The sequence below is a fragment of the Ranitomeya variabilis genome, chromosome 1, assembly GCF_051348905.1.
Source record: "Ranitomeya variabilis isolate aRanVar5 chromosome 1, aRanVar5.hap1, whole genome shotgun sequence".
NCBI classification, from domain to species: Eukaryota; Metazoa; Chordata; class Amphibia; order Anura; family Dendrobatidae; genus Ranitomeya; species Ranitomeya variabilis.
The window spans coordinates 427,931,535-427,949,683 of record NC_135232.1 but is presented as its reverse complement, the minus strand read 5'-3'; the positions used below and the strand labels follow the sequence as shown (position 1 = coordinate 427,949,683).

Here is an 18,149-nt window from a genome sequence, read left to right as displayed (position 1 = left end):
AAGTGGTTAATAACCCACTACCGTTTTTCCCATTAAAGCATGTAACCATCGCTGAAATGATTTAGCCTTCACTCAACCACTATCTGCAGTTATTATCCAGTCAAAGTATTCTAACTGTCCTCCCTTCTCCCATCTAACACAAAATTTTTGACCACCTACAATATGGCTTCCTTGCCCATTTCATAGAAACTGCCTTAACCAAAGTAACCAGTGACATAACTACAAAAAACACAATATATTGTGCTCCTCCACTAGACCTTTTTCTCCATTTAATCATATTACAAATTCTCTAGTTCCTTATCTACGACTTTGTGCTGCTCTGTGTATTCTTATATCGCACCAACTTAAGATTTTCAGTTTATCCATCAGACTTTTAAAGTGGTCTTCTACTTGGACAACCCTTCTACTCCTATTCCACGCTTCGCCCAGATAAAATAAAAACAAGCTTATACTTCCTTTTGTGCTGTTTTGGCATCCTAGTGAGGTTATGACACGTGAGCTTGGTGCCAAGTCAGCACTGGAGTCACTGGCCCCGCCTTCAGACATATTGAACATCAAGAAGAAGTCAGGGCTGTGGCTGTTCTGACTTCCTCTTGATGTTCGATTTATTTGAAGGTGGAGACAGTGATGCCACCGCTGATTGGTGATTGGGCACTGGGTCACGTGTCATAATAACCGCACAAGAGCCCAGAGAACACAAGTGCTGACACTGCTGGAACAGCGCCAGCATGGGAAGAGAGTATAAGCTTTATTTTATCGGTGCCAAACATTTAGATCAAGAAGGGGTTATCCTAGGTGTGGACAACCCCTTTAAGGTTTTCATCTGTGTGTTAAGTTTGGCATATCTTGGGCTGTCCCCAAAACGGATATCTACACCTAATATCAGGAGGGAAAGAATTGTATTATAATGTGTCAATTTCCATCATAAATAATGGAACCACTCAAATGCCAGTCTTGCAAGTTTGCCATCTCCAGATAAACTTCAATTGTTCCTTGCCCTTCAAACCACAGCAACGTTCTTAAAACCTCCCAAATTTTTTTTTAACCTTGACTAAACTGAACATTTGTTTCATGTTCGTCACATCTCATTTGTCTATCGCCTTTTCAGCGTATTAGTCAATTCACTAGCTATTGCTTAAAGAATTTCAACATAGTGGCAATGGCATACAAGATTATCCACAAACTGTTGTCCATACATTTGTCTCCTATCTCACAGTTATCTCCAGTCCTCACAATATTTCCTGGCTACCTCTCCAGTCAAAAACGTTATCGCTAATATTTCACTCATCACAAATCGCAACAATCTTACCTTCATCTTGGATGATACGACGCAGGTAGTCTGCAATTAAACTTCTTAAAGCTCTTTTATATGGCAGGCCTAATCTATGAGGAAATACTATTGATGTATCAACCACAGTGTCATGAATAAGCTGTAAAACAAAATCATGTAAAATGGAATTAAAGCTATTAAACTATTGTGTGTAAATAATTGATAAGCATAGTCATGCAAACCTGTTATCTACTGTTTAACAAATGTAATCCTAGGAAATTTCAAACAATGGCAATCAAACCCACTAAGAGCACAACTACGTAATACAAACTGATCAATTTTCGGTAGAAATGTCTGTTTAAACATAGAATATGAACAAGTTAAATTTACAAAATATATAAAAACTATTCAACTGTATTGTCACCAAATTTTCAGCCGGGGCCCATGTAAACAAGTCTGTTTTCCTTACCTTAAGAGCTACCAAGTCATTTTCTAAGCCATGTCCTATAAGAATAGTATCTGCACTGAATAGATTGAGCATAATGGCTTGTACATCTCTAATGGATGTTGTTATGTTCTTTAGATTTTCTTCTGTTACACCAGAAAACCTATATATAGGATTGGCACATGTAAGTTCTCAATACCTTTTATAGTTTAGGACTTAGCAGGCTTTTGAAGTAAACATTGTAAAGACAAAAGGACATGAAGGAAGGACTGTTTTACAGAGCTTAAATTCAGTTCTCCAAAGATAAATAACCAATTGTGATCACAAGTTGTTCAGAATCAGTACTTCACTATATAAATACCATGAGATACATGTTGCATTATTAAATTGTTATAATAGCATTACAGTTTTTAATCAAAAGGGGTTTCCACACACAAGACATTTATCACTTGTCCACTGAACTGATAAGTGATTGATCCTAGGGTACTGTTATTACTAGAATGAAGCTGCTAATCCCATGTACCCCCACAATCTGGTTGTAATTGAATAGCGCAGCATGGATATGCAAGATCACTAGCGCTCCACTCATTACAAATGGACATATATTGCAGAGGGATGTAATCTACCTCAGTTGGCACCAGACACCTAATGGAACAGTAAAGGTCATGTGTTGTCCACTGAATCGTGTGGTGAGGATGAAAGCTTCAAAATCCTTTTTCTAGAGATTAGTGGAGCCCCAGTTACAACTTTGTTAAACCCCCCATCTAAAGCCAGATTTCACCTTCTGGACCAGGACATAAGGTTTGAAGTCTAATGTCACCTTATATGGTAATAACTCTGGAATGTTTCTACATATCTGATGCAAAGTATAAAAACAACAACACAAAAACAAAAGAAAAAAACAAAACACCACATTGGCTCCTCCAAGCAGGCTGCACCTGGTCTACTGGCATTAAGCTACTTAGTGAAAAAAGCAGTTGGCAAAGCATTAGGGTTTATCAAACAGCTTTGGATAAGTACTTATCTGAATAGTTATAGTGCTTCCTGAATAGCTGCCTCTGTAACCTGGAGCGCTCCCGATAATCAGCTGTTCGGCGCCGCAGCTGCATGTGTGACGGCTGTGTGACAATCACAACACATGCTTGGAGAGTCTGTTTGTTGGGATATCCATGCATGTGTTGTGACCGTCACACAGCCACTACATGCAACGCCGAACAGCCGATTATTGGGAGCGCTCCAGGTATCCAGGTTATCGATGCAGCTATTCAGGAAGCGCTATAACTATTCGGATAAGCTCTCAGGATTAAAGGAAACAACAACCACCAAGAATAAAAATACATACACAGCCAACGGATCCAATAAAGGAAGATGCGCTGTGTCCTCCTATGAAGGCCATGAAAAATATTTTATGGAGAGAATCAAAAATCTTCTTTCCAAGACATCCATCCTGACAGCACGACCAGGAGGTAGTGCTTCTTACCCTTGCTAGGGACAGGATCACACAAGAGGTTAAAAAAAAAATCAGTGTTTTTGCTGTCCCTATCAAGGACAGGCACATGAGAGGAGAGCTTGAGGCACAGAAGAAACCAACATTGCCAGACGCAGGGAACCGGGGGGGGGGTCCGTCCCACTCCTTCCTCCTGTAGTATAGTCTGGAGGCAGACACTTCTGGGTAGAGGTCCCTCGGCCTTCCAGTTGAGCAGGAACTCCTGGGTTAGCCGCTCCCCCCTCAGGGGTGCTCAGCTTCCTCATGGCCATCCCCTGAATCCGCAGTGAAGATTCAGCGTTTAGGACACCGGCATGTAGCGATGCATTTCCAGTTTCCAGGGGAGCGACAAGTGAGGCCTATTATTACTAAGAAAAGAGGTCGAAATTGTGCCACATGTAACATGAAGCTACCAAGAGGCATATAGGAAGCAGCTCTGTTCAGAGTGCATTACTAAAGCTGTTAAGGAAGAACATTCTTTCTTTATCACCAACATAGGCTATGATTAGAGCAGTCCAGAACACTAACTGGCTTGGTTTCTTCTTATTTCTCCCAGTCTACTCCTAGTCCGGAAATACCTAGAGATGGGATGGATATAAGGTCAAGTTCAGAGGAGAAAGTCATCTCATCACTCCCACCAGGTGCAAGAGGAGTGTGAAACTGTTACCCCAGGATTACCAGAAGAGAAAAATATATACCTTTTCTCATCAGAGTAAACAGATACACTTGTGCAGGCAGTCAAATATCATTAAAATTGAGAAGACTAATCCTTCACCCACGATTCAGGATTAAATGTTTGGGGGTTTAAGGTCCCAGAGGAATAGAGCATTTCCAGACAATAGGAATATAAAAAGGCAATGATAATAAAGGAATGGGAAGACATAAAACAGGATTGTTATACCCAGAAATTTTAAGGCCAGTCTTCAATTTGAACCAGAAGAGGTAAAGTTATGAGAAGAGATCCCCAAAATTGATATTCCCACAGCCAGAGTAGAAAAAAACAAAAAACAAACATCCATTCCATTGGAGGATTCATCAAGTCTAACAGATCCTATGGATAGGAAATCAGAGGAGCTACTCAAAAGTAGAGATGACCGAATTTGATCGGGTCAGGACTTATTTGGCAAGCTATAGCGCTTACCGAATAAGCTGCAGAGGGAACCAGGCTTCCTAGATCGCTCTGCTTATCAGCTGTTCGGCTCAGCAGCTGCATGTGTCGCGACTGTGACAGTCACGACACATGCATGGAGAGCCTGTTTGTTGGGCTCTCCATGCATGCGTCATGACTATTAGGCATGCGCTAACGACATCCGTTACACAGCGGCACTAATGCTATGTAACGGATGCTTCAGTGCACCCATTGACTGCCATTATGTAGCGCATCGCTAACGCATGTCATAATCGGCATGCATTAGCGATGTGCCTTCATTCTGTGACGGACCCTCGGACGCGGTCTGCAGCGTTTCCAGGTCAGTCACCGCTAGCGTAGGTGGAGCATCAGCACTATCGCGATCGCATAACGCAATCTTTAAAAGGCACTAGCGTTGGTGCAGTCCGTTTAACGCATGGGTTGAACGGACTGCACCAACGCAATGTGAACCCTGCCTTACACAGCCACGACACATGCAGCTACGGAGCCAAACAGCTGATCAGCTGGAGCAATCCAGGAAGCCGGGTTCCCTCTGCAGCTTATTCAGTAAGTGCTATTGCTTGCTGAATAAGCTCCGACCCAATGAAATTCGCTCATCTCTACTCAAAAGAACCTGGGAAACTCCTGCAGCAATATTGCAGGAATATTGCTGCTGCCTCTGTGGCAAGATCCATGAAGTTATGGATAGGCGAATTAGAGAACCACCTAAGGAAGTAGGCTTCCAGAGATAATATTCTGGAATCTTTACTTGGCAATAGGCTTTATGGTGCACACCTAAGCGAAGTCAGTCTGATTTGAAGCAAGGAATGGGGCACTACCCAATACCACTAGGCGAGCTATATGGCTTAAAATACGGTATGAAGATAGGCATCCGAAAAATAAGCTATATTTAATTTCTTTTTCTGGACTCCAGGTATTTGGCCCTGTAGGGGATGATATCCTAAAGAAGGCCTCCGATGACAAAAAAGGATTTCCAGAAGAGAAATCAAAAAGTGTGTCTGACTTTCGGAGAACCCGAACCCAACAAAAGCAAGACTATATAGGGGAAATGGAAGACTCAGATGGAGCTACCCCTCAATCCAGTTTCAGGCACAATGACGTGAAAAAGAAAGAAGAAAGAAGCTCCAGTTTTTTGTTTTTACAATGAATGGAAGTATCCAAAAAAAGAAAAGTCAGGGTTCGAGCAAACAATGTCACAACTGTGTCCTTCCTCAGTCATTAAGCGGGCCCAAGGCATCACCATCTTCAAGCCTTAGCCGGAGACCTCTCTTTGGGCAGAAAAAAATGGCACTTTCAATCTCAGCAGCACATTTGAAGAGGTCTCAGAATCGGGCTGCAGACTCAGCAGAAAGTACATACATCTAAATGTCCATTAAACTGGGGAGCGTTTCATCAATTAACCCATTTGCTGGGGTATTCTTCATGTAGACCCATTTACCTAAAAAAATAATGCAAAATGCACAGGAATATTTTTACTTAAATCCAGAAGACAGCCCAGCACGTATGGAACATGAACTTGGTATATGAGTTTCCACCGTTTCCCCTAATTCCGGCAGTTCTGAGGAAGACTCGGGAGGACCAAACCAGAATAATTTTGGTAGTACCATAGTACTAGAAATAAATGGCTCTGGAAAATACCATCCTCTTGCCATTTAGGCACAACCTTTTCCAAGGGCCAGTATACCATCACAAAGTGAAGTTTCTGCGGCTATCAGCCAGGATCCTGAAAGGTAAATCTAGAGATCCAAGGGCTTTAAGACCCCGCAATATTCACAATCCAAAAAAGTAGAAAGCCTGTGACATCAGCAATATAAACAAAAATCAGGAAAAAAAGTTGTTCACATTATGGGGAATTAATGTCTGACAGTGTCCAGATGTCCCAAAGATCCTTGATTTCCTCCAGTCAGGGTTCGACAAGGGGCCAAGACCTAGCATACAAAGCGCAGAATTCAGCCTTTATTGCTTTCCTGAATTATCTTCTGGAGAGCTAGAGAGCCTTATCTGGATTAAAAGATTTGTTAAAGCCACAGGCAGACTTCGGCCCACAATTAGAGATGAGCCACCTCCCTAGTGTACGGGTTCTGTTCGGTTCGTCGAACAGGGAGATGTTCGTCGAACTGTTCGACGAACACCGTCGAACCCCATTGAAACCAATGGCTGGCAAACAAACACAAACACATACAAACACATGGAAAACACATAGAAAACACCTTAAAAGGTGTCCAAAAGCTGACAAACTGCTCAGAAGACACAACAAACACATGGAAAAGTCACAACTACACAAAGTCATGCGAAAAGAAAAGAGGTGGAGGAGTAAAAGGAGGAGGAGACACCGATATAGGCATGTCATGCACTTCTAAAGTTAAGAAAGGCTGGAGTAAAAATCTAAACTCACTACCAACACCCAGACGTCTTGACAAAAAAAAAAAAAAAAAATCTTTAGGTAGAATGGCGGCGGGTCCATTCAGAACACTTTCCTTAGAAAACGTAGTGGTACCCCCGTTGGGAGTTGTGCCAAAAAATGAACCCAATACATTCAGACTAATCCACCATTTGTTATATCCAAGGGGAAGGTCAGTAAACGACAACATCGACGCGGAACCAAGTACAGTACTATGTACTGTACCTCCTTTGACGAGGCAATCAGGTGGGTCAAGAAGTTGGGAAGGGGCACCCTAATGGCCAAAACAGACATTGAGGGGGCGTTCCGGTTACTACCTGTGCCTCCAAATAGTGTCCTCCCATTGGGCTGCTTCTGTGAAGGAGCATACTACATAGATCGCTGTTTGCCCATGGGGTGCTCCATATCCTGCTCACTATTTGAGGCGTTTAGTTGCTTCCTCAAATGTGTCGTCATGGACGTTTGTAAGGCGGCACATATTATCCATTACCTCGACGACTTCTTATGCCTATGCCCAAAAGATTCGCCACAGTGTAAAAACACGCGGTAGTCCACCTGTGAGAAGGAGAGAGCTGGAGGGAGAGTGGACACCCCAGAGCCGAGGGGTTAGATTGAGAAAGAAAGTAGGCGGTGTAGCTTGCTTCATGGGTGGGGTACTCTGCTGAGTAGCAGAAATTGCTACTAGGCCCAAAAGGATTTCCTTGGCCAAATGCCATTAAATAATAGTAGTTAGGTAAACAGGCCGTGTAGCTTGCTTCATAGGTGGGGTACTCTGCTGAGTAGCACAAAATGCTATTAGGTACAAAACTATTTCCTGGGATAGATCAGTTAAAAATTAGTAATTAGATCAACAGGCGATGTAGCTTGCTTCATGGGTGGGGCACGCTGCTGAGTAGCACCAAATTCTACTAGGCCCAAAAGGATTTCCTGGGCTAGATGCCGTTATAAAATAGTAGTTAGGTAAACAGGCGGTGTAGCTTGCTTCATGGGTGAAGTACGCTGCTGAGTAGCACCAAATTCTACTAGGCCCCAAAGGATTTCCTGGGCCAGATGCTGTTAAAAATAGTAGTTAGGTAAACAGGCGGTGGGTGGCTGGGCTACTCTGCTCCAAAGCTTCAGTGTCTGCTAGTCAGCAGACATCTGAATCCCAGGCCATAGTATGAGTAAACAACTCTGCAGACGACCCCACCCACTTGGAATGGACGATGGCAACGTCATGTAAAACTCAGCAAGGAGACTGAATCAAAGAGTCTCCATTTTTTCCAAAAATTCGGCCACAGACACCACTTAAGTGGCATCAATTTTGCCAGAGTTTTTTTTTTAAACGGTTGGTGAGGTGATTTTCAAAAATCATCAAGCTTTTAGTCTCCCCAAGATGACACAGGGGTAGAAAAGTCCTTGCGGATCCAGGATTTGTTCATCTTGGTGAACGTTAGTCTGTCTACATTGTCACTGGACAGCCGCGTGCGCTTATCTGTCAGCACACCACCAGCAGCGCTGAACACACGTTCAGAGAGAACGCTGGCTGCGGGGCACGACAAGATCTCCAAGGCGTGAGTGGCGAGCTCAGGCCATTTTTCAAGATTGGAAGCCCAAAATGAGCAAGGGTCCAGTTCCACAGTCATGGCATCAATGTTAACTTGGAGATACTCTTGTACCATCCTCTCTAGGCGTTGGCTGTGCATCAGACTTCTTGTCTCCTGTGGCCTTGCAAAGGATGGTCTAAAAAAATCTTGAAACGATTGGAAAAAATTGCTGTTAAACCATAACAGTAACATCGTATCAGGTGGTGAGTGATGACTCGATAGTCCCACGGTTGGTAAGTTAGAACTCAGAGATTCACTACGTGCACCACTGGTGTTTTGTGGAAAAGCAGATGTTAGATTCTGTAACAGTCTGTGCTGATACTCCTGCATGCGTGAATCCCTTTCTATGGCAGGAATTATTTTGCCAAATTTGCTTTTGCACCAGGGATCTAAGAGTGTGGCAACCCAGTAGTCGGCATTACTTAGGATTCTGACAATCCGAGGGTCATGTTGCAGGTAGTGCAGCAAGAAGGCACTCATGTGTCTTGAGCATCCAGTAGGACCAAGTCCTTGTTGTCTTGGTGGTGGCGAGGTGAGAATTATGCTTCCATCGTCTGCCCTCTCCCCCCAACCTCGCACAACAGAAATTTGATCAAGGTCTCCCTCATCTGATAAGTCTTCCATGCCCAGCGCCAGTTCGTCCTCCACTTCTTCCTCGCCTCCTGCACCTTCCTCAACAGTTTGGCTGCTACCATGTGTCCTCGGTAATCCCTCTCCCCCAGCCTCCAATGCCAGCCGCCTTGGTGCTGCCAACCTTCTTGACCTTGGAGATATGATCCCTTCTGCATACGACTCCTCCGGTTTCTCCTCCTCTTGTTCCACCACCTGACTCCGAACACTGTGTAAGATGTGCTCCAGCATGTAAATCACTGTAATGGTCATGCTGATAATGACATCGTCAGCACTAAACATCTTCGCTGCTATTTCAAAACTGTGCAGAAGGGTGCATATGTCCCTGATCTGAGACCACTCCTGCAGCGTGATTTGCCCCACCTCTTGATCGCGTTGGGCCAGGCTATACGTCATAACGTATTGCACCAGGGCTCGTCGGACAGTGCAGACACTGCTCCTAGGCCAAAACTATCAACTGGATTAGATGCAGTGAAAATAGAGATACACAGGCGATGTAGTTAGTTTCACAGGCGGGCTACTCTGCTGACGTGCAGACACTGCTACTAAGCTCAAAAGCCCAAAACGATTTACTGGGTTAGATGCAGTAAAAATTGAGATACACAGGCGGTGTAGCTAGCGTCACAGGTGCGCTACTCTGCTGATGTGCAGACACTGCTACTAAGCCCAAAACGATTTACTGGGTTAGATGCCGTAAAAATTGAGAAACACAGGCGGTGTAGCTAGCTTCACAGGCGGGCTACTCAGATGACTATCAGACAATGCTACTAGCCCAAAAGGATTGGCTGAGCTAGATTACACCAAATGCTGTGACTAACACTTGCACAGCACTGGCTCAGACCTGCCTGGCAAACAGTGCTATGAACTGCTGTAACCTACCCTGAAAAGGGCTGATATTACAACTAGTCCCAACTCCCTAAACCTATCTCTCAGAAAATTTGCTGGCAAAAAAAGACTGACTGTATAGCGCCCACAGCAGCAGCGGTGCCGTCTAACACTAAGCTGCAGCAGTGAGGAAATGGCGACAACGGGGCAAATGGCTGGTTCTCATTGGGCAAGGAGTGACATGTGACATACACAGCCAATGACACATGCCCTTGCTTGTCTGCATCACATGCACATTGCTGTGTGTGCGCACTGCTGATAGGCTGAGAGACTGCACCACCCCTCTGTAAATGCGGGAAAGAAAAAAAAAATGGAGATCGGCGTTATTTCAGCACAGATCTATCCCCCGCCCCTATACACTGAAACAGTCCATTAACAATGATAAACAGTTTTAATGTGCAAATCAAGCTAGGCTTTTGGTGAACGAACAGTTATCGAACAGAAGCTCGAACAGACAAATTTTAAGCAAATTGTTCGGGTTCGTCGAACGACTCGAACACCGCCCAAAACAGCTTGAATTTGAAATTGGCAAACAGTTCGACTCGAACACCGCTCATCTCTACCCACAATCAAAAACTCCGCTCCCCCATGGGACTTAAATCTGGTCCTAAAAGCTCTATGTAAACCACCATATGAGCCTCTAGAAAGCACAGATTTACTGTCACTTTCCTTGAAAGCAGCCTTTCTAGTTGCTATTACTTCAGCAAGACTGATGGGAGAAATTCAGGCCCTTTCAAATATTCTCATCTAAAGGTTTTGGAAGACTGCATCCTACCAAACTAACATCCGGCATTTTTACCTAAAAGTGGTAACCTTTCATACAAGCCAAGAGATCATCTTACCTTACCTCTGAGTAAAATGTGAGTTCCAACCTATCCTTGTGGTTTTTACAGAAGGAAGAAGGACAGGTTCTTCAGTATTTAGTCTATTCACCAATCTTTTGCAGCCTCTAATCCAGTCCTCCAGTTTTGGGGAAAGAATAAGGGGAAGAGAGCTTCAAGATCTACTCTAGCAAGGTGGGTTAAATATGCGATCAGTCTAGCTTATTCTTCAGAAGGAAGAACTCCTCTGGATAAGTCAGATCCCATTCAACCAGAGCAAGCTCTACATCAAGGGCGGAATGGGTTGGGGGTTTCAATAGAACATATCTGCATGGCAGCGACGTAGTCAAGCCTTAACACTATCTGCAGACATTATAAATTGGACATTATGTTTAACCAAAAGAAGGCCTTTGGAAGGAAGGTCCTTCAGGCAGTTATCCCACCCTGAAGGTTTTCTCTGGTATGCTACTGGTGGTGTCATATCAGTAATTGTGTTTCCAGGAGTCCATCATGACAGCACCCCTATTAGTCACATGTGCTGCGTCCAAAGAGCTGACAATTACGGACCGTGAGCACCTACCCGTACTCAGGACTTACTTTGGCCACTTCTCTCTTGGTTTTATTTTATTATTTAGACGGAAAAGTACACGATTTTTGGGAGACAGAATGAAAAAGAAAAAAAGAAAAAAACACCTGTTTATCATGCTGTTCAACAGGTAGTGAAAACAAAGCGATAAGAATTTTGTTCTTTACGGTCAGTATATTTATAGTATTACCATATTTAGGCAAGTTCTTTTTAGGTTTTGCTACTTTTGAGAGATTTACCTTTATTTTTGCATCGATAAAGCTCTGTGAAAGCATTTTTTGGAAGTCAAGATAACTATTCAGTGATACCATTTTTCTTTACATACAACTTTTTGATCGAGGTTTTAACTTGGTTTTCAAGATACAAAACTATAAGGCTATGTGCATACACTGCGTTTTTTATGCATTTTTTCTGTGCGGAAATGAGCTACAAATGCTATGGGATCCTTATGCAAGCTAATTCAATGATAATCCTGAAGCGATGTGCACATGATCAGGAGTTGTAAATGCTCCAACCAGCCACCGGCGACACACTGCGAGAGCAAATTACCTCTTGTCAGTGTATCACTGAGCTACCGTGGGAGAGTTCACCGGAGTTCATCAGCTGATCAGCTCCGGTAATCTCACTTACGGCACCACCACTGTGTGAGAACTTTCTCATGCAATAGTAGTGCCGTAAGGGAGATCACCGGAGCTGATTAACTGATGAACTCCGGTGAACTCTCTCATGGCAGCTCAGTGATGCAGTGCGGGAGCGATTACCGCCTGTCAGTGTATAGCCCTCCAGTGTATAGCTGTCTTTGAGAGCAGTCACATCATTGACATTGACCACAGCTGTTGCTGCAGGAGCTCAACTGTTAACTGCCCAGTGTCCGCATAATCACCATGGCATACCTGTAAGTCATAATGCTAGAACACCTTTATGTGAAATATAGGAAGGTGCTAAAAATTAAAATTACGGTTACTCCATCGCAAAAATTAACTACATACAAAAATAAAACGTTGTAATATCTTATCAGAGGACTCTGTCTCTCCTTCAGGATGGATCTTTCATTCTCAAAATTCTTAATTCAAGGGTAAAAACTATTCAGTGAACACAGACATTTAAATAAATTTATTAAGTCTTATCAGTAATGACTCATCTTCTATGAAGCAGTGAGGAGGAGGGAGGAGCTAGAAGTTGCAGCCTTCTGTTCCCTCCCATCTGTATAGGATCTTATTACCAGTAGTGTAACTCCTCTCAGTAATTTAACGGTCTTACATTAATACAGATTTTACCCAGGAAGAGAGAATTTTGAGAATGTTCAATGGGGAGAAAAAAAAAAAACAGAATTCTCTGATACAATATATTACAAAGTTTCTTATTTTCACTTGCATTATTTATTTTTTTTAATAAAAGTTAAAATGACAGTTGCTCGAAGTTCCTACTTTCTCTGGTCTTCCTGCCTAGTCAGGAGCTCCATACAAAACCACAGTCCAGCATTGAAACGCACGTTGAGGTTTCACTGTGCCTCATTTAGTGACCAGGATGTCTCCAGATATTATTGAGAGGCTGTGTGTTTTGCCATTTTGTATATAATATTTTATATTAGAATACATTACATACTTTTTCATACTCTGCAATCACCAGGCTGTCATACTAATTAAAACAAATATGCATTAGGCACTTTAGAATGGCTTGCGAAAGCATTCAAATGCCCCACTCCCCCTTGCATTTTTTCATGTTTTGCTACCTCAACATTGAAATTCACTGTTTTCTTTGAGGGTTCGCATCAGTTTGTGTAAATAACATAACTTAACATTTGGTTTTCTTTTACCTGTGTAGCAAACAAAAGAAATGGGACTAAAAGCTTCAGTGTACGTAACTATTCATCCCCTGAAGTCAGTGCTTTGTAGAGCCTCCTTTTGCAGCAATTACAGATACAAGTCATTTTGGATAAGTCTTTGAGCTTTCAACATTTTGCCAATGGGATTTTTGGCCATTCCTCAAGGTAAAACTGCTCCAGCTCCTGCTAGCTAGTTAGATGGTTTCCTGTGGTGAACAGAAATATTCATGTCTGACCACAGATTCTCAAATGGATTAAGGTCTGGGCTTTGACTGCGCCACTCGAAAACATTTACACATTAAACCATGGTAGTGTGGCATTATCCGTATGCTTTGTGTCATTGGGACGGATGTTCACCATCTAACAAGACAGTCTCAAACAACTGACAGACAGAGGTTTCTCTCAAGAATATCCCTGTATCTCGCACCATCCATCTTCCTCTCAACATATATACCATTTGCCCTGTCTCTGCTGCCGAAAAACCACCACAGTGTGATGCTCCTACCACCACCACGTTTCACTGTGGGGATGGCGTTCTTGGGGTGATGAGCTGTTTTTGGTTGGCACCAGAAATAGCATTTACCTTGGAGACCAAAAAAATTCAATTTTGGCCTCATCTGACCACAGTACCTTCTTCCATACATTTGGAGAGTCTCCCACATCTCTTTTGGCAAACTCAAAACAAAACCTACAATGTGTGTGTAAGTAAAGGCTTTTTTCTGCCCACTATTCTATAAAGGCCACCTCTATGGAGTGTATGGCTTACTTTTATCATATGGACAGATTCTTCAGTCTCTGCTTGGGAACTCTAACGCCTTCAGGGTTACCTTTGGTCACTGTGCTGCTTGTCTGATTAATGCCCTCTGGGCTGAGAGATTTGGTGGGTGGCCCTCTCTTGGCATGTGCTTTCCATTTGATGATAAAGGATTTGATAATGCTCCGGAAATTGGATTTTTTTTTTTTTTTTTTTTTAAATAACCCAGCCCTGACTTGTACCTCAACTTTGTCCCAGACGTGTTTGGAGATCTCATTGGTCTTCATGGTAGTGTTGTTTAGTGGTGTCTGTTGCTTAATGGTGTTGCAGCCTATGTGGCCTTTTAGAAAAGAAGTGTATACACGGAGAGACCACATGACACTTAGTGAAAGGAAGTCCACCTGTGTGCAATCTAAGCATGTGGCTTATGAAGTTAATTGCTTACACCAGAATTTTTTAGGGGTTTCATTGTAAGGGTATGTGCACACGTTGCAGATTTGCCTGCGGATTTTTCTGCACTAAATGCACAGCTCTTGGCAGAAAACGCAGGTGCATTTTTGATGCATTTTTTGTGTGGTTTTAATGCATTTTTTGTATGCGTTTTGAAAGCTAAATAAAGATGTATTATATTGAACAAAAAAAAAGGATTTGTGATGTCATGTCTTGTCCAAGCTCCTCTTTTACATTTGTCCAACCCACACTCCATTACACAGACAGACAGAGGTGGGTGGATGGATGGATAGATAGAAGGAATGAGTTAGACGTAGATAGATATTTCTATGGATAGATATATGGATAGTTAGGCTACTTTCACATATCAGGTTTTTGTCGTCAGGCATAATTCGGCGAGTTTTGAAAAAAACGGATCTTTTTTTCGCCGGATCCGTTTTTTTTCTCATAGAGTTGTATTAGCACCGGATTGCGCCTGATGGCCACACGTTTCATCTGTTTTTTGCTGGATCCGCAAAAAAAAAAAAAAAAAAAAAAAGAAAAAAACCAAAAAAAAACCTAACTTTCCAGGGGGACGGTGATAACTTACAGAGGAAAGTTTTTTCTGGCCAGCGAAAAAAAAGCACAGCGACGGATCTGGCAAAAAAATGTATGAAACAGATGTGAAATGATGAATCCGGCCTCCGAATCCGATTTTTCATGAATTTTTGCCATTGAAATCATGCACATCTTCCATTCTCTCTCTCTAAAAAAAACAAACAAACAAAAAAAGACGGATCAGTTGCGTCAGTTTTTCACTATTTGCAAAGTATCCGTTTTTTCAAAATTTCTAAATTTGCCGGATCCTGCCTGACGGAAACAAAATGATGTGTGAAAGTAGCCTAACTATCCATATATCCATCTACATCTATCCATCAGGCAGGATCCGGCGAATTTTTGAAAAAGACGGATCTGTTGCAAATCGTGAAAAACTGATGCAACTGATCAGTTTTGTTTTTTTTGAGAGAGAGAGAATGGAAGATGTACATGATTTCAATGGCAAAAATTCATGAAAAACTGGATTCGGAGGCCGGATTCATCATTTCACATCTCAGTTTCATATGTTTTTCGCCGGATCCGCTGCTGTGCGTTTTTTCGCCGGACAGAAAAAACGTTCCTCTGTACATTTTCTCCATCTGCTGGAAACAGCTTTTGACAGATCCAGCAAAAAAGGAAGAAACGTGTGGCCATCAGGTCGCAATCCGGCGCGAATATAACTGAGAAGAAAACGGATCCTTTTTTTCAAAACTCGCCGGATTGTGCCTGACGGCAAAAACCTGATGTGTGAAAGTAGCAAGATGGATATATGGCTAGATACAGCCATAGTTATCCATCCATAGATATATAATAGCAAGGCCTGTGTTTCTTAAAGAACGTTTAATTTATTTATTTATTTTTTTTAAAAAGGAAAAAAATGGCGTGGGCTCCCGCGCAATTTTCTGAGCCAGAGGGGGAAAGCTGATGGCCGGGGGCCAATATTTGTAGCCTGGGAAGGGGTTAATACCCATGTCCCCCTTCCAGGCTATGAATATCAGCCCGCAGCCGTCTGCGCAGCCTTTATTGGCTATTAAAATAAGGGGACCCCAAAAAAAAAAAAAAAAAAACGACATGGGGTCCCCCTATATTTTATAGCCAGAAAGGCTGCGCAGACCGCTGCGGGCTGATATTCATAGCCTAGAGAGGGGCCATGGATATTGTCCCCCCCCCCCGGCTACAAATACCAGTCCGCGGCCGCCCCAGAAATAGCGCACTTAGCCCCTCACTTCCCACTCCCAAGTAGCGGTGGGATATGGAGTAATAAGGGGTTAATGTCACCTTGCTAATGTAAGGGGACATTAAGCCCGGTTAATAATGGAGAGGCGTCAATAAGACGCCTATCCATTATTAATCCAATAGTAGTGAAAGAGTTAAAATAAAAAATAAAGACAGCCAGAAAAAAGTATTTTAATATTCTTAATTTAACCATACTTACCATACTCTATCGCCTGCAAAAAATAAAAAAAATAATAAACCGTATACTCCCTGTCCGACGCAGTCCAATTAATAACGAGTGTCCCACGACGATCTCCCCTATAGAACAGCATGCGTGGCCGATACTCCGCCCCCTCCTCCCCGGAACTCCCAATGGGCAGCGGATGCGTTGTAAAACTGCATCCGCTGCCCACGTAGTGCTACTTTAACACACTGTCTGTCGGTACATCGGGCCGACGGTTTGCGACGGCCCGTACCGACGGACTAATGTGAAAGTAGCCTTAACTTGCTCTTGTGTTTTGGATCATTGTCATGTTGGAACGTTCAAGTACATCCCATGCACAGCTTCTGAGCTGATGAGTGCAACTTTGCCACCAGAATTTGTTGATAACATGCTGCATTCATCTTTCCTTCAACTTTGACCAAGTTTCCTGTGCCTTTGTAGCTCACACATCCCAAAAACATAAGCGACCCACCTTCGTGCTTTACAGTAGGAATGGTGTTTTTCATCACAGGCCTTGTTAACCTCTCTCCAAATGTAACCTTTATGGCTGTGGCCAAAAAGTTCAATTTTGGTCTCGTTGCTCCAAATTACCTTGTTCCAGAAGTTTTGAGGCTTGTCTTTGAGATGTTTCGCGTATTGTAGGGGAGATACTTTGTGGCATTTGCGCAGTAATGTCTTTCTTCTGGTGACTCCATGCAGCCCAGTTTTCTTCAAGTGCTTCCTTATTGTGCATCTTGAAACAGCCACATAGCTAGTTTTCAGAGAGTCATGTATTTCAGCTGATGTTATTTGTGTTTTTCTTTGCATCCCAAACAAATTTTCCTGGAAGTTGTGGATGATATTCTTGTTGGTCTACCTGACAGTGGTTTTGTTTATACAGGGCCCTAATTTTCCATTTGTTAATCACAGTTTGAATGCTGCTGACTGGCATTATCAATTCCTTGGATATCTTTGTATCCCTTTCCTGTTTTATACAGTTCAACTACCTTTCCCCGTAGATCCGTTGACAATTCTTTTGCTTTCCCCATGACTCACCATCCAGAAACATCAGTGGCTGGATGAAAGATGCAAGAGTGTCTGGATCCCAGAAACTCACTCGGCTTTTATGCACACACTGATTATAAGCAAGCAGGTCACAGGTGAGGATGTTACCTTTAGTAGCCATTCAAACCCATTTGTGTCAATTTCTGTGCATGTTATCAGGCCAAAATCACCAGGGTATGATCAGGATTAGTGATGAGCGAGTGAACTCGTTGCTTGGGTTTTTGTTGACGCAGCTGCATGATTTGACTGCTAGCCAGCCTGAGTACATGTTGGGGTTGCCTGGTTGCTAGGGAATTCCCACATGTATTCAAGCTATCAGCTGTAAATCATGCAGCTGAGGCAAAGAAAACTAAATCTCCGAGCACTTACAAATACTCGGAGACCACCCGAGCAACGAGTATACTCGCTCATCACTAATCAGGATCATTTGGATGTTTTGGGTTGTCATTACAATTTAAAAAGAGAAAACAGTAGCTCTACAATAAATGGCTTCACCTAATCACTAACCATGAGTGGAGAAAAAGTCTTGGAGTTACTCATATTCTCCGAAAAAAGGCCAAAAAAGCAAAAATTCTGCCGGGGTATGTAAACTTTTGAGCACAATTGTAAATTATGTTTACATCTAATAGATACTCAGCATATACTTAATAATCTTTATAGGTTTATACATAAGCATGCTCCTTGAGTATATATATAAAAAAAACCTGTCATATATTGCAACGATGGCACTTCAAAACAATAAAGCAATGAATAGCCAAAATGTAATTAAACAACCAGCTAAATGAAGAGAACCAGAATATTG

The 18,149-nt window shown here is 42.6% G+C and overlaps 1 protein-coding gene across 2 annotated transcripts in view; it reads right to left on the bottom strand.

The window, feature by feature from the left end:
* Nucleotides 1-18,149, bottom strand: part of LOC143763352 (RNA exonuclease 1 homolog) — a 210,104-nt gene that overhangs the window by 28,636 nt on the left and 163,319 nt on the right. For both annotated transcript variants that reach the window (XM_077249273.1, XM_077249272.1), the window contains exons 14-15: nt 1,740-1,878; nt 1,310-1,430 (exon numbers count right to left, since the gene is read on the bottom strand). In XM_077249273.1, the coding sequence (XP_077105388.1) occupies nt 1,310-1,430; nt 1,740-1,878 (260 nt within the window). The remainder of the gene's footprint in view (nt 1-1,309; nt 1,431-1,739; nt 1,879-18,149) is intronic.